At 45.1% G+C, this 16,768-nt stretch overlaps 1 protein-coding gene across 1 annotated transcript; it reads left to right on the forward strand.

Annotated features, from left to right (window-relative positions):
- On the forward strand, window positions 1-15,922 carry POLR1E (RNA polymerase I subunit E). Its single transcript, XM_055578562.1, has 12 exons — window positions 1-204; window positions 816-923; window positions 2,315-2,387; window positions 3,675-3,760; window positions 6,201-6,259; window positions 7,366-7,510; window positions 8,628-8,735; window positions 9,326-9,422; window positions 11,384-11,517; window positions 13,480-13,561; window positions 14,311-14,442; window positions 15,584-15,922. The coding sequence occupies exons 1-12, from the start codon at window positions 129-131 to the stop codon at window positions 15,741-15,743; spliced, it is 1,260 nt and encodes a 419-aa protein (XP_055434537.1). The 5' UTR covers window positions 1-128; the 3' UTR covers window positions 15,744-15,922.
- The last annotated feature ends 846 nt before the right edge of the window (window positions 15,923-16,768 follow it).

Genomic DNA, 16,768 nt, shown 5'->3' on the forward strand with positions numbered 1-16,768 from the left:
GGAGCCACGCGTCTTTGCGTGCGCGGGGCGGTGTCCGGAGAGACCACGCCTCTTCCGGCCCGCAGCAGTTCTACCGCGTGTAGCTGTAGCTGTTTTTAACTCCGGGGATTGTCGGCTGGCGAGGCGAGATGGCAGCGGAGGTGTTTCCGAGTGCGAGGTGGCAGTATTGTGGGGAGCCCGACGACAGCCAAAGCGCTCTGCTGGGTAAATACTGCGAAGCTGGAGCAGGTTTTCCTGTAACTTCCTCCCCTTCCGTTCCTGTACCGCTACAGCCGTTCACTTCCCACGTCCGTCCAGCCGCATTCCCAGCTGGGCCAGGGCCCCTTATAGGCTCCACTACTCCTTGGGGCTCGGCCAGGGCTCTCCTGTCATCTTCTGTCATCTTGTCTCCCTGTTACTACCTTCCAGGTGGATGAGGACATCCCAGTTAACGTCCTCCCCAGGGCTGGGGCTGTATGTATCTAGGACCCCGTCATCCCCTCACGCACCAGGTCTCACACCTGCTCCATTTCCTTCTCCCCATTGGCCAGGGATTCCCTCAGCCTTTCTAGGTTTGGCCGAGGTCTCCTTAGTCAGCCCCACTCCCCTAGTTATTCCTTCCCGTGGAGGCCCGTCCCCAGGGATCCCCTCACGGCTCCAACCCCTCACCAGCCCCTCTTCCCACCTGGACCAGGACAGCTTTGGGTTAGGACCTGGGCTTCCTTGCCATCCCCATTCTCCGAGTCGGTCACTCCCTCCCATTGACGATTAATTTCCTCCCCACCATACTCTGGATTTTTCTGCTCTCATTTCATTCTTATGCTGTAATCTTGCAGTCCAGTTCTCCAATGGGAGGCTACAGAATCCAGGCAACATGCGCTTTACCTTGTACAAGAACAACGACTCCACAAACCCCAGGAAGAGGAGTCAGCGGATCCTGGCAAGTGATGCTCTGGCCAGTCACCTCCACTCTGCAGACCTCAGGAGGCCCTTTGGGTGTGGGTTGGTGTAGGAAGGAGTGAGAGGAGAAAAGAGGGGGAATAGCAGGTGAACCTTTGAAGAACATTGTGCCCCAGCAGGCTGGGTTGTGGAGACAGGCCCCATTCAGTTTCACACTGGTAGTGAAGTGATGGCTTTTTATTAATTTGTTCAATCAGCAAGCATTTATTGAGTCCCCATTGTGGCCCCGGACTGTAAGCTGCTGGGGAAATAGCTAAGTCAGACCTGGACCCACCCTGAGGGAGCTCATACTATAGAGCAGTGTTTCTCAGCCTCGACACTATTGACATTCTGACCCAGGTATGTTATTCTTTGTTGTGGGGGCTGTCTTGTGCATCACTGGATATTTGGTAGCTTCCCTGGCTTCTGCCCACTAGTAGCGCTTCCTAGTTGTGGCCAACAGAAGAATGTCAGACATTCCCAGACATCTGCATTCCCTGCTCTAGAGAGGTGAGAACTGAATGTGAGGAACTCATACATAAGGAAACAAAGCTCAGGGTCCCAGGGAGAGAGAGTACAGAGCAGGGCAGAGTGAGCTGAGTCAGTGAAGGTTCTGCTTGCCAGAATGTCTTCCTGGGGGAGGGTGTAAGGGAGCTGAACCCTGAAGGATGGAGGAAGGTTTAACAGCTGAAGTTAGTATTGCAGGTGAAGAGGGCAGGGAAGCTTGGCTCTGATTGAGGAATGAATTTACCACCTCCATGGCGCTGAGGGGCTTCCTTGATGACTAGCTCAGTGGTAAAGAATCTACCTGCCAATGCAGGAGACGTGGGTTCAATCCCTGAGTCAGGAAGATCTCCTGGAGAAGGAAATGGCAACCCAATCCAGTATTCTTGCCTAGAAAATCCCATGGACAGATGAGCGTAGTGGGCTATAGTCCATGGGGTTGCAAAAGAGTCAGACACAACGTAGTGACTAAACAACAATAACAGTGATCCTGAGAGCAGATAAGGAGCAGTCATGATAGAGTGAGCAGAGAGGTTCAAGAAAGACTTGGGCTTTAGTGTTGCCTGCAGAATCATTTTGTTGCATGCCTCTAAGCTGTGGAAGCCTAGGGCCTGTCTCTGAGTCCTGAGGCACAGCTCCACCAAGAACTTTCAGACTAGCTAGAAGCCAGCACTACCTGGAACTTTTCAAAAGTCCTCTTGCCTTTCCACCAGGAATACCCCAGACTCACTTAGAGATAGTGGAGCTGGATCCTCTCAAAGAGGCTCTCTTGTCTCATCCACTGCAGTTTGGATTCTAAAGCTTCTGCAAACTTGGAAAAAGGTGTCAAGATGTTTACTGTCTTTCAACATTGGTTGTAATGGAGCCCTTCCCTCCTCTACATTTTAGGCAGCTGAAACAGACAGACTTTCCTATGTGGGAAACAATTTTGGGACTGGAGCCCTCAAATGCAATACTCTGTGCAGGTAGAGATGGGGAAAGTGATTGTGGGAAGTGGGGATGGTGGTGGTGGTGGCGGCGGCCCTGGCACCGCTCTTTTCTGACTTTATTTTAGCTGCAGAGGGAGAAATCTAGAGAGGTTTACCAGGTTCCTGTGTTCCTAGACCCAGGGACCTTCACATCAGCATGTAGACGTTCTTGAGATTGAAAAGTGACTTAACATTTATTTAATTTCCTAAAAACCTCATTCATTTGTAATTTTAAGTTTTTTTTAAAAGTTGAGATGTAATTGACATATAGCATTAGTTTCAGGTGTATGATAAAATGACCAGTGTATGTAATGCTGCAAAATGGTCACAACAATGTCTAGTTAAGATCCATACAGTTACAATATTTTTTCCTGGGATGAGAACTTCAGAGGCTTAGTCTCTTAACATCTTTCAAATATATAATGCAGTATTATAGTCACTGTGCTGAACATTATACCTCCAAGACTTATTTATTTTATAACTGGAAGTTTGTGCCTTTTGACCTTCATTAGTTTTGACCATATCATTAACTTGAAATATTGTTTATAACTATCTTGTTCCTAAAAGGCAGCCATCTCCATTATTTTTGGATGTGTGATCAACACACCAAAGTTTGCCAGAAGTCTGCCTTGGAAGTAACTACAATAAAAGGGTTTGGTAGTGTCCAAGGCTCCAGAATTTCTGTCTAGTTCTGGAAAGATTACTGACTTGGGCAACTCCACTGTTTACTGGCCTCTGGTTTACCTCTTGGTACAATGAAGATTGTTCAGCCTGCTCAGTCTCACTGTCAGGCATTGCATAATGCAGTGTCCCTGTGAGGATATCCATCCATGAACCACAACCAAGGCCCTTTTAGAGTCATCTCCCCGCTCCTCTACCCCAGCAGCTGATAGAGCTCCGATGAATTTGTTTGCTTGAAACTTTTATCATCTCTTTACAAAGATTTCCTGGTTTAAACTGGTCTTCTCATAATTACCGAAGTTTTGTCTTTGCCTCCATAGAATTTACACATGGAGTAAATTCTAGTGTAGTTCTAGATTGTTATATCCCAAAAGGTTTTACCACTACATCAGTGACCCCAAATGTGATTGGCTATAAGAATCACCTGGTGACTTCCCTGCTGCCCTCCCCCTTTCTCCCCTCATTTCCCTCTGCTTGCAGAGAATACCTGCTGTGGGGGATTATTGTTACTTATGAGTAACACCTTTTAAGCAGAAACAAGGCGATTGTATAAACAATACCTTTTGAATGATCCATTGTCACTAATATTCCTTCTTTATTCAGGCACTTTGTGGGAATTTTGAACAAGACCTCTGGCCAGATGGAAGTATATGATGCTGAACTGTTCAACATGCAGCCACTGTTTTCAGGTAGGTTCTGGTTGTGAAGGCTCAAGGAAAGGCTGAGTGTTTTAGGTTTGCTGGATGCATCAGTTTGACTTGTAAACTACATTTTGTAGCTGTTTTTTTAAAAGTTTTTTTTTTTTCAATTGACAAAGTTTTAAAAGTGCTTTTACTCAACAAATATTTATTGATGACCTACTATGCCCCAGGCACAAGTTAGGGGCTGTGAATATAGCAAAACAGGCACAGATTCTATCCCTACAATGTTTACAGACTGAAGATCAAAATCTAATCTTAGTTTAAGCAAGTTGAGCAATGATCAGAGCAGAGTAATGGAGGCCATGTCCAATACTCTTTTTCATTGAGGGCCTTTCTTAATTCTTAATGGTTCTAGTCGGGGTAGAGGTTTTAGAATCTCTGGTAGGTTGTAGAAGTTGCTTATAAGTTGGACAAAGGTTGATGCAAAGTCTTTACACTTTGTAATTTGGGAAGAGATCTATTTTTTCTCTAACCCACTGGGAGAAGTGGCAATACCTCTCTCCTCTGGCATTTTAGAATGTATTGGGTTAGAGTAGGATCTTTGAAAATGATAGATAAGATGGTCAAACTCAAGGGGCTCCTGTTTCTAAATCGTAAATACTGAGAACCATGGTTGGGGAGGGAATTAGATAAGGATTATTAGGATCATTGTGAATCCGCTTCAGAGGCATTAGTTCTAATAACTTCATTCTGGCAAAGCAGTGATCTTAGTCTTTCTTGTAAAGAACTAGAAGTACTTCTGAGAAACATACATAATATACAAGAAATATGAGATTTTGCATATAATTTTAAAGGGCTCTTGCATCCCAAAGGTCATCTGTGAATTTCCTAGGGGTCCATAGTCTGTAGGTGAAGAATTTCCTGCTTTGCAAACAAATAAAACAACATATAAATTATTCTCCAAATGCTCTTCTAACTTCCAATGAACAAAGAAAATTGTTCATTAATTTGTTATATAAACACATTTGTAAATATTGGTTAATTCTAACCAGCATATATAAAAAATACATACACATTTATTGGGTCCTTACTATGCTCTGGGCACTGTTCTAAGCACTTTCAATGCATTATATCGCTTACTTCACTTTTTAATCAATGATGAACCTGGAACAGAAGTTAAATGACTTTAGCAGGAACATACTGCTGTTACAAGTAAGACACCTGGGATTTAAATGCAGGCAAGGTCACTTCAAAGCTTAGGCTCCTGTCCACTAGATTATTGCCCCTTATATGAATACTCTGTGGGAGATCAGAGAGCTTCATGTAAAATAATACATACCTCATGTTTATGCCTACTTTTAGGTCTTAAAATTTAAAAAAAAAAAAAATTTTTTTTATTGAAGCATAGTTGATTTCTAGTATTTTGTTAGTTTCAGGTGTATGGTATATGATATATATATATATTTTTTTTTGGCAGATGATATTCCAGTATAGATTATTACAAGCTATTGGGTACAATTCCCTGTGTTATACAGTAAATACATGTTGCCTATCTATTTTATGTATAGTAGTTTATATCTATTAATGCTGTACTCCTAATTTGTACCTTCCCCACATCCAGGGGCTGGCTGGCTCAGATCATGTGCCAGGCTGTGGTGTGGAGAGCCCATGCAAACCTTCCTTTCCTTTCACATCCCTTTGAGGGGCAGTGGTGGGGGTCCCAACCTTACTACCCCTGGAAATCTTTCTTCTGCCAATTTTCAGTTAGTTTTCCATGATAACTGTTCCACATATAGATGTATTTTTGATGTATTTGTCAACGGGAGGTGAGCCCCATGTCCTCTTCCTTCTCCTCAGCCTTCCTGATCCCTCCTCCTCATCTCTTTTAGAGAAGGGCAAAACTATATACAGGAAAGAGCACAGGACTTAGTTTCTAATCCCATCTCTGCATTGCCTAGGGCAAGTCACTTCACCTGGAGGCCTCATGTTTCCTTGGATCCCTTCACTTGATTCCATAGTATTCTCCATATCCTCTACCTGTATACTGAAGCTTCATATTGAGTGTTCATAGTACACATGCATGTTAAGCTCTGGGAAGTCCTGGAGTAGAGAAATCTGGTTTTCTTAGATTAACTGTTAACCAAATATTAAACACTCTTACTGTCTGTAGGCAATGGAGAAGGCAGTGGCACCCCACTCCAGTACTCTTGCCTGGAAAATCCCATGGATGGAGGAGCCTGGTAGGCTGCAGTCTGTGGGGTCGCTAAGAGTCGGACACGACTGAGCATCTTCACTTTCACTTTTCATGCATTGGAGAAGGAAATGGCAACCTACTCTAGTGTTCTTGCCTGGAGAATCCCAGGGACGGGGGAGCCTGGTAGGCTGCCGTCTGTGGGGTCGCACAGAGTCGGACACAACTGAAGTGACTTAGCAGCTGTTTGCAGGCAAACTTAACAGTTTGCTTTTTTCTTTGTTGTATGTTTTGTAGATGAATCAGTTGAGAGTGAATCAACACCGGAGAGTCAAGCCAAATCTTTCAGAGAAAAGGTAAGTGTGACAGAGCTAAGAAGTGAGGCCTAAAGTGAGTTCCTTCCAGGCCTTGAATTTCTCCATCAGTAATATAAAAATGCACAGTTCTCCCTGGGTGCTCCCAGTTCATTGAGTCTGTGGCTCTCTGGACAGTTCCTACCTGCAGAGGCCTCTGTGGCCTCACAGAGAGCAGATGCCGTATCTGGGGCAGCTGTGCACAGGTCTGTGCCAGCATCTGGAACTGGTTCTCTGCTGGGCTGTTGCTGCAGGTGTAGCATAGCACTTGTTTTCAGGATTTAATCCAAGTTCAGAAAATACTGACTATAGCCTGGAAACTTCACATCAAGACAAAGTAAACTTTAGGATTGTCAATGTAGTAGCTTTGTACAGGCTCATCTCATCCTAGGATGGCAGATTGATTGGCTCTTCAGGACTGCCTGGAGCACTGTATGGAGAAGGGTGTGAGGCTGTCTGCAGGCTCAAAGGGGGAATGAGTGATCTGTTAGCAGTGTCTGTTGTGGGTATAGGATTGGAAAACGGTGAGCTGTGTGCCCCAGATTTACTGACACTAATTCTAGTCAAGTCTTTTCATTTTACAGATGGAAACACTGTTGATTTATAAATAGCTCATTATAGTTTATAAAACAAGCACTTCAGATCTCTTAGTATCTTTTGGTTCTTACAACAAGCCTATGAAGTAGTTAGGTATGAGTCAGCCCAGTTATGGAGAAGGCAATGGCATCCCACTCCAGTACTCTTGCCTGGAAAATCCTATGGATGGAGGAGCCTGGAAGGCTGCAGTCCATGGGGTCGCTGAGGGTCAGACACGACTGAGCGGCTTCACTTTCACTTTTCACTTTCATGCATTGGAGAAGGAAATGGCAACCCACTCCAGTGTTCTTGCCTGGAGAATCCCAAGGACGGGGGAGCCTGGTGGGCTGCCGTCTATGGGATCACAGAGTCGGACACTCTGTGTGAAGTGAAGTGACTTAGCAGCAGTAGCAGCAGCCCAGTTTACAGGTGTGATATTGATGGCTCAGAGAAGCTGAGTTTCCCCGTAGTCACACGGCTGGGAGTAGCAGTGCCCAGCCTGTCTCCAGTGACCAAATTTGTCTTTGGCACAGATGGATTCTTGCATTGAAGCCTTCGGTACCACCAAACAGAAGCGAGCTCTGAACTCCAGGAGAATGAACAAAGTTGGCAGTGAATCTTTGAATCGTGCAGTGGCTAAAGCTGCAGAGAATATAATTGATACAAAGGGTGTGACTGGTAAGCAGCTGAAACTTGGGGTTAGAGGCTGCTCCTAGAGACAGCTGTCCCTTCTCTTGAGATCCTTTACCTGCCTCACAGATGGACATGATGGGAGTTAGGGCTGTATTCCTTCCTGCTTCTCCCTGAAGGCCTTCTTCAGAATAGACTCTGGGAATTATAAGAAACAGCTGACATGGCCCGCCTCAGTGAGCTCAAGTCAAGTAGTTTTCCTATTAAAATGAAATTTTAGGAAATTTTAGAAAACCTTTCCATACCCTATGATTACATAAATATTTTCTTTCACTCCTTTCACAGTTTTACTTTTTACTTTTACATCTTAATGACCTTTTTTTTTGGTCTATGGTACAAACCTCATTTTATCTTTTCCAAATGATTAGCGAGTTGTCCCCAACTTCATCTTTTCCTTGTGTAGAAAATGATTTAAAAAGTCATCTTTATCATTTTACCACATTCTTAATTGGGTTCTGCCTCAGCATTCTGACTGGCTATTCGTGTAGCAGCATCTGGCCCTTCTAATTATTGTAGCTTCACCATCCAGTTTATTGTCTGATGGGGCAACTTCATCCTTATTGTTCACAAATGTACGCTGTTGTAGCATACTTTTTCTTCCAGATGATCTTAAGAATTATTTTGTTAAATTCTCTCAAAATCCGTTTGGGATTAATATGGGGAAAATCAGCATCTTTATAATGTTTTCCCATTTAGAAACATAGAAATATGTCTCCATATGGTCAAAGATACAGTTTAATGTCTTAAGTAAATTTTTCAATTTTTTTATTCAGTTTATTCTCAGCTATGAACAGTAAACTTAATAGCTGAAGACATTTAAAAAGAAAAAAAAATTCCCCCATTTTCGTATCGTTCTACAAGACCAGCTGCTACAGTTTTCCTCTCTCTTCTTGTCTGTGTGCATACTTAATTCAGATGTGGTTATTCCTGTATGATAGTTACAATTTTATAATTTGATCTTTCTGTTTCACTCACAATACGTGGAGAAGTTCAGATGAGGGGGTTCTGGGCCGATGATAATCTCAAGTGCACAGGTTGCAGAGCGCATTGGGGAACCAGAGCTAAGCAGGGTGACTCTGATGCTGACTCTTCCTTTACTGAAAAGCCCTGGTCAGTGACGCCATCCACGATGACTTGCAGGATGACTCTGTCTGTCTCCCTCCCTGCCACGCCGATGCAGCCAAGCCTGAAGATGTGTATAAGTTTGAAGACCGTATCCTTCTTGCAGTAGAAACGCCACCTCATTCCCCAAGTAGGGATGTGCGCACGGCAGTGCCATGGCCAGGCTCTCTGAGGATGTTGGTGGTCCCGTGATGCTCACAAAAGCTCGCCCCAGACGCTTGCTGTTGCCCCAGCACTGTTGCCGGGAAGTCAGCGAGGCTTCCCCAGTAGCTGAGGACAAACCCATCCCTCAGCAAAATGCCCACAGCTCGGCTCGGTGGGTGGGGCTCACTCTCCACAAAGAATCAAAATATGACTTTTAAGTTAGCCAGTGCCCAGAGTCTAGGCTAGGCTGATTTTATAAAAGGAAAGGTTAGAATGTAGAGTTCCCATACTTGTGATTCTTCTCAGATGGAAGATGCCTGCAGCAGCTTTGTGATAAGAGAAGACAGAAAAGTCCAGGCAGACCATGAGCTTAGGCTGGGAGTCAGGAGAACTGAGTCCCCAAAGCTCTGCCCAAACATACTGTGTTATCACCCCCTCTCAGCCTCAGTTTTCCCATTTCTAAGATGAGGCTGTTACAACATGATCTAGCTAGTTGATGTTTCCACTTTGCTTGGGTTTTTCTTGACCTGTAACTAGTTCTTTCCCCTGTGGAGTATGACGCTCTTCAGAGCCCATCTGAAGCATTCAGGAATGTCACCTCAGAAGAAATACTGAAGATGATTGAAGAGAACAGGTATCGCACTTGGGCGGATGGAGAGTCTGGGTTGTGGTGTTGGGACACACACTTACTGTAGTCAGACATGAGGGAGACCTCGGGTGTCAGTCAGTGAGGACATCTGTCTCTTCAGCATTTGGACATGAATGAGCTAGTGTTTGCTGCAGTGTTTGGGCTCCTAGGCCTATTGCCCCGAGGCTGTGGGTGGCATTCAAGGGACAGCATTGGCCTCTGAGTGCAGGGATCGTGTGGCTGGGCAGAGGGTGGTGAGGCCTTGTAGGCTGGGGCTGAGAACTGGAGCTGACCTGTATACCCCCTACAGTGTTACACCAGGTCCAAGGGCTGGCCTGGGAGTAGGTGCCTGCTGAAGTGATAGTTTATCTGTGGTGATGTGTTGAGTGAGCTTTTCTGAAGTTAAATTATATATATTATTCATTTATTGGTTTTTTAATGTTTATTATTTTTGGCTGTGCTGGGTCTTCATTGCTGCGCAGACTTTCTCTAGGTGTGGTGAGCAGGGGCTAATCTAGTTGCGGTGCTCAGGTTTCTTATTGCGGTGACTTTCTTGTTGCAGAGCAGGGCTCTAGGGCGCCCAGGCTTCAGAAGTTGCTGCATGGTAGTTGGGATGCACGGCCTTAGTTGCCCCAGGGCATGTGGGATCTTCCCAGACCAAGGATCAAACCAGTGTCCTTTGTATAGCAAGATGGATTCTTCTTTTTTTTTTTTTATTTCTTCTTGCTCTTTCTTTTTTTTTTTAATTATTTATTTTTTTGTTGCACCGGGTCTTCATTGTAGCATATGGGATCTCATTCCCTGACCAGGGATTGAACCTGAGCTCCCTGCGTTAGGGAGTCTTAGCCACTGGACCACCAGGGAAGTCCCACAAGATGGATTCTTAACCAATGGACAATCAGGGAAGCCCTGAATTATGTTCTTTAAATATAGTATGTTTTAATTAATTCAGAGATGATTGCCTCGATTCCCCTCCCCGTTTTTTTGCCTTTTAAAACAGCTTTTCTTTTATGATGGTAGTAGGGGATATTTTTGCTTTTGAGTTTTTCTTTTAATAATTTTATCCTGAAAAAATATTGTCAACCCTAGGTTGGTTCCCTAGATATTTGTTTGGAAATTTTACTGGTCAGTGAAATCCAAAGTCGTAGAAAATACATTTTTTCCCCCCTGTCTCTAAAGACCCATTTCCAAAAAAAGCTTCATTGATGGTTCTTCATTGTCTTAATATGATTGTGGCTCAGGGCCAGGTACTGGAATGAGCCCTGGGCTGGGGGTCTAGAGAACTGAGTCCCCATCTGCCTGATGGACTGAGTGGTCTTCCCCTCTCTGAGCCTTAATTTTCCCATCTGTACAAGGAGGCTGCCATGAGATAACATTGAAGAGCCTCTTATGGCTGCGATTCCATGATCGTGATAGTGGTAGAACAACAGTATGTAAAAATAACAGCCAGCACTGATGGGACTCTTCCCTGTGCCAAGCACCACTTTAATTGCATTGTCTCATTTACCCCGCAAAAATCCATAGGGTGAGGGTACTTAATTTAGAGGTAAAGAAACCAAAACAGAGATGTTCAGAAACTTGCCCGAGCCACTGCATGGCAGAGAGGGGATTCAGACCCAGGTAGTTGAGAGCCCATGCTCCAGACCACCACATCAGGATTGGGCAGCTGTGGCCAGAATGCTGAGTCTTGGACACTGCCTGTGAATAAAGTTTTATTGGAACATAGCTTCAGTCATTCATTCATGTGTTAATCACTGGCTGCCTTTGCATTGCAGTGGCAGTGACCATTTGCTCACGAAATGCATATTTACTGTCTAGACCTTTACTCCCCCTGCACTAAATTCATGCTCCTCCTATTATAAGGTGCGGGTGGGATGGCGCTTCCTCAGCTGTTGACTGTATAGCAGGTGTGGGGGGTGCCTACTGGCTGGTCTTACACATTTCCCCTTTTCTCTCCCTTGTTGTAGTCACTGCTCCTTTGTCATAGAAGCCTTGAAGTCTTTGCCATCAAATGAGGAGAGCCGAGACCGCCAGGCACGGTGCATATGGTACCTGGACGCCCTCATCAGATTTCGAGCACAGAAAGTGATTAAGCGGAAAAGTAAGTCCATGATAGACTTTTTTTTTAATTGAAATACAGTCGATTTACAATGTGTTTCAAGTATACAACAAAGTGATTCAGTTACATATGTATTTATATATATATTCTTTTTCAGATTTTCTTCCATTATAGATTATTACAGGATACTGTATATAGTTCCTTGTGCTATACTGTAGGTCCTTGTTATTTTATATATAGTAGTGTTTATCTGTTAGTCCCAAACTCCTAATTTATCCCTCCCTCCCTTGCTTTTCCCCTTTGGTAACCATACATTTATTTTCTATGTCTATGAGTCTGATTGGTATCATTTTCTTTAGATTCCACATAAAAGTGATATTACATTTGTCTCTCTCTGTCTGGCTTTACTTATTACGATAATCTCTAGGTCCACCCATGTTGCTGCAAAGGGCATCATTTCATACTTTTTTATGGCTGAGTAATATTCCATAGAAATACATATACTACATCTTTATCCATTCATCTGTTGATGGACATTTAGGTTGCTTCTGTGTCTTGGCTATTGTAAGCAGGGATACAATGAACATTGGGGTTTATATATCATGATAGGCATTTTATTCTAGTTATTTCCAGTCTGTTATCTGTCTATAATTATTAGACTAGCTCTAGTGAGAGAAGAAATGGACATGTCTTTCCAGGTCTTCATTTATAACTGTGTAACAGTGGGGTACTGCTGATGTGCTAAGAGAACTCTCCAAGCTCTTTCGTCTGAAAATAGGGTCGAGTTGGATTATATGATTGCTCAGAGCTAACATTCACTACTTCTGTTCTATGTTAGGTAAAGTGTAACATCCAGTCCAATCAAGTGAATATTCTAGGGGATGGTTAGAAATAGCTCTATGGGGAGAAAAGTTGGCCTTGCTTGTGAAGGCCTTGGCACGCTGTTGTGTCAGCTCTTTCTGGCTCGGAGGGAAGTCAGTTTCTGCTGGTAGCCCATGTCACCTGTCACCAGGGCATGGGTGTCTGCCACACACTCACAGCCACCCAGAGTTGGAAATCCAGAGACAGACACCTGTGATTTGAGGCCCAAGGTGTGTACAGTTGTGTTACTGTGACTGGGCACCTGGGGTCTATACAGGAACACCCCGTTCTGCCATGCTTCACAGATACCATGGTTTTTACAGATTGGAGGTTTGCAGCAACCCTGGGTTGACCAAGTCAGCACCATTTTTCCATTTTTCCAACAGAGTCTGCTTACTTTGTGTCTATGTTTGTGAATTTTTTCACTGTTTGTGAATATTTTCAACTTTTACATTGTTAAATTGTGATGGTCTATGATCAGTGATCTTTGATGTCACTGCTACGACACACTGAAGGTTCAGATGACGGCCAGCAAGTTTTTAGCAGTAAGGTATCCTTTAATTGAGGTATGGACATTGGTTTTTAATTTTTAATTAATTATTGGACACTTTAAAAAAAAACTTGATACGACTGCACACTTAGGAGACTACAGTGTACTGTAAACCTAACTTACACGCATTGGGAAACCACGCAGTTCATGTGATTTGCTTTATTGTGGTGGTCTCAAACCAAGCGTGCAGTAACTCTGAGCTGTGCCTGTACTCATGTTTTTCAGTGTCTGCTTAATGCTTATTTTCACATTCCAATCTCCCTTCCTTTCCCTCTCCCTGAGCTTTCTCCACAATCTGTTTCTCTTTCTAACATCTTTGAATCATGTGTCTTTAGGCCTCATTGGAGTCTGGTTTTCTTTCTCGTCAATGCCCTGTCATGAACATCTTTTGTGCACGTATGGTCTGCAGGCGAAACACACCTGAGCCTGTGTTCATTTGAAGGTGGCTGTTCCATTTCATGGGCCCCTTTTTGTCTTCCTACATGCCTCTGTTTAGTCCAAGGGCCAACTGTTATCCTTGTCTCCCAGCTCATAGGTGACGCGTGGCCTGAGAGTTTTGAAAGAAAATGATCAAACTCCATTTTGTCTTGTAGGTGCCCTGGGACCCGGAGTCCCCCACATCATCAACACCAAACTACTAAAGCAGTTCACCTGCCTGACCTACAACAACGGCAGGTCAGGGGGCTTGACTTCTTGGCTTTTGCCTATAAAGGAGAGAGCAGGATCGGGCGGGAGGGGGGCTTGGATTGCAGTCCATGTTCTCAGAGTCACTGTGCTGAAGTGGGCACTGCTGCTCGGCAGGGTCTCAGGTAAGTGGGTTTAGGCAGCACTGTAGTGCAGACTGTCCCTCTGGGAGAAGTTCACATTAAGGCTCTGGGAAGTCCTGCAACAAAGACTACACCAAACACTTTTTCCAGGGACGCCTTCCCAGTGTCACCAGAACCAGTGTTGTATGGAGAGGTGGTGATGCAGGCAGGGGCAGGCCAGGGGGATGACTTTGGGGAAGCCCCGTAAGCAGCACACCTGGGCTTCCTTCCTGCTGTTTGCTTGTTGTGTCCTGCTCTGACTGCTTGAAGAATCATGGGCAGCCAAGTGTGGAATGACGTGTTTTCCCAGCAGCCCTGCTGAGCAGGCTGGGAGGATGGGGATGGTCTGCACCAGTGCAGGCTCCTACTGTGCCTGGGGAGGGTGGAGATGCAGCCTTTTTTATCCTCCCTGGAGGGACGCTGGGATCGGCTCCACTGTGTGTGAAGGCTCGGGCAGTGTGACAGGACGAGGGATGTTGCTCAGATTCCTTTTCCTCTCCCCGAGATGAGAAGACAGTTGAATGCATATGGGAATAGGCTTGGATGTTTTTCCTTTCCTTTTGGAGAAATCATCTTGGAGTTTAATTTTGTCTCTTTTTTTCTACCACTGATTTGCAGTTTGCGGAACTTAATTTCAGACTCTATGAAGGCAAAGATCACCGCCTATGTGATCATACTGGCCTTGCACATAAATGGCTTCCAGATTGACCTGACAATGTTACAGAGGGACTTGAAGCTCAGTGAGAAAAGGTGAGCATGACAGAAGAAAAAGCTCTCTTAGGGAGCCTTGATGTAGTTCTGGTACTGCTGGAAAGTGTGAGACACTATTGAGGGACCTGGGGACAATCTTTAGATGAATGAATGATTGACTGAATGGACAGGCAACCAGACATCACTGTGTCTTAACTATGCTAGGCACAGTGTCAAATCTGTCATAGTCTCCCAGTGATTTCTCTTAAGAATCAGTGAAAGAATCTTTGGTTCAGAGAAAGCAGTGACTTTCCCAGGGTCACTCAGACAAGAAGGGGAATAGTTGGGCTTCAGAAGTGAGCCTTCCATTCCCATGTAATTGAGCAGCCTCCAGTCTCCGAGTTGCTGTCACTGGAAAGAGGGATTCTGTATGACTCTGATGGGGTCACCTGGGGGTGGAGGTTGTATAAGAGAACCCCAGTTTCAGCTTAGCAGAAAGCACTCTCAGAGTCAGATGGAAGGAGCTGCCAGGGGGAGTGTCTAAGGCAAGGCAGAGCGGGAGTTTGGCAGGGCTATCACATTCACGCTTCTCTGAGTGGACTGGGAACGTTGGCAGAAGTGGCGACCTTTCAGGCCCTTTCTAGCCTTGGTAGAAGGGATTCAGACTGAGTAGGGAGCATAATGTCCAGGGTGCTGAATCGCAGGGTGTGTTGGCCTTTGTCAGTGATTAAGGAGTATCTGACACCCAAGGACCCTGGTGGTGGTCCAAGAGCTCCTAGGAAAACACCTTCATTGGACTCTTCCAGCAGTCTGGAGCAGGATTATTCTGAGGGCTGTGCATACATGGCCTTCTCACGGAGAGTGAGGTTGAACATTAAAGAGAAATAGATTCTTGGAGTCTGTAAAATTCTGGTAAGTGTTTGATCCTTGTTATAGGAAGTAAACAGTTATCAACAGGAGCCAGATAACCTGGTTTTCTATCACTTGTATAGGCATTTTCTAACCGCCACACATTGACACGGGAATCTGATGGCTCTCAGCGATCTTGTCAGTCTCTGCTGGGAGCTTTGCTCCTGTGTCCACCTTTGGGATTCTGTCTTTGAGGCTTGGAGCACAAGTGTGCCACCCCCTCCTGCCTGCCAAGCTTCCCTGAGCATCGCATTGAGGAGACTCTCCCTTGTTTTATGTGTTTGTTCCTTAGGATCATGGAGATAGCGAAAGCCATGAGGCTGAAGATCTCCAAAAGAAAGGTTTCTCTGGCAGCGGGTGGGGAGGAGGAGCACAGACTGGGCACTCTGTCCATCCCGCTGCCTCCAGCCCAGTCCTTGGACCGTCAGTCAAAGCGAAGGAAAATGACCTAGAGGTGTGCGTTCCCAGACACAACATTTTGGCCACTCCTTCTGTTCATTTGCATTTTTATTTTTAAAGAAAGAGGGTTAAAGAAGAAGCCTTGCTTTGGCATGAGCATGAAGCCAGATGCCAGCACCTCAGTTGTGCTGGTCTGAAGCAGAAACATAAAGCAAGGCCCTGTTGGACTCTCTGTCTCTGCTTTGGTGTCACTGTGACTATAAATGGCAGATGGTTCATGTGTGGGATGTGGGAGGGTCGGAGGCAAAAGATCTCACAGGCTGAACCTTGAGCCACATCTAATGGATAAAGGTTAACATTAAGAGAAATGTGAAATGCTGTGCTTAGGTCTGGAAGGACCAGCGGCGTCCATGGTGAGGACAAAGCCCAGCAGGGCTGGGAGAGGAGGCTTCAGGTCACCAGTGTGATGGGGTTGCCCAAACAGGCTAATTTAGTTCTGGGCTACTGAAACAAAGCAGAACCAAATCAGAGGAAATGATTAAATCAGTTGCTCAGCTTGGCTCAGGCCACACACAGGGCAGGGGTGAGCCCTGAAAGCCAGTGAATTAATTGGTCAGAGCTCAGTACAGAAAACAAATGGTCCTGGATGTTCTTAAGGAGAAAGGAGTTTAACACATGGATAAAATGGTACAAAGTTGTTAAAAAGTTGCAGGAGCTGGTGTCAGGAAGTTGCTGCTAGAACTGCTGAAGCTGGTAACTTGAAACTGGAATGCTGGTTCAGCCACCCATACTTTCAGTATCCAGGCTTCCACCTCCTGGCTTGTCAGCATGGGCAGCCCAAAGATCAAGAGGCTGGCCGCCTGCCTTGCTTCCTTCCTCTGTGAGCACACATGTAGGGATCTCATTTTGTCCAGAATCCTAGCAGTGAGGGTGTCTTAGAAATAGGTTTCAGCTCTCCAGCCTCGAGTTACAGGAAGCCATACCAGAAGCAGGTGGGACGGGGTGCTTACTGCCACCCATCTTATCTGCCAGGGGAATATGGAGAAGTGGTGTCCAGAGGGTTGCTGTGAGGAACGGG

The sequence above is a fragment of the Bubalus kerabau genome, chromosome 4 (assembly GCF_029407905.1).
Source record: "Bubalus kerabau isolate K-KA32 ecotype Philippines breed swamp buffalo chromosome 4, PCC_UOA_SB_1v2, whole genome shotgun sequence".
NCBI lineage: Eukaryota > Metazoa > Chordata > Mammalia > Artiodactyla > Bovidae > Bubalus > Bubalus kerabau.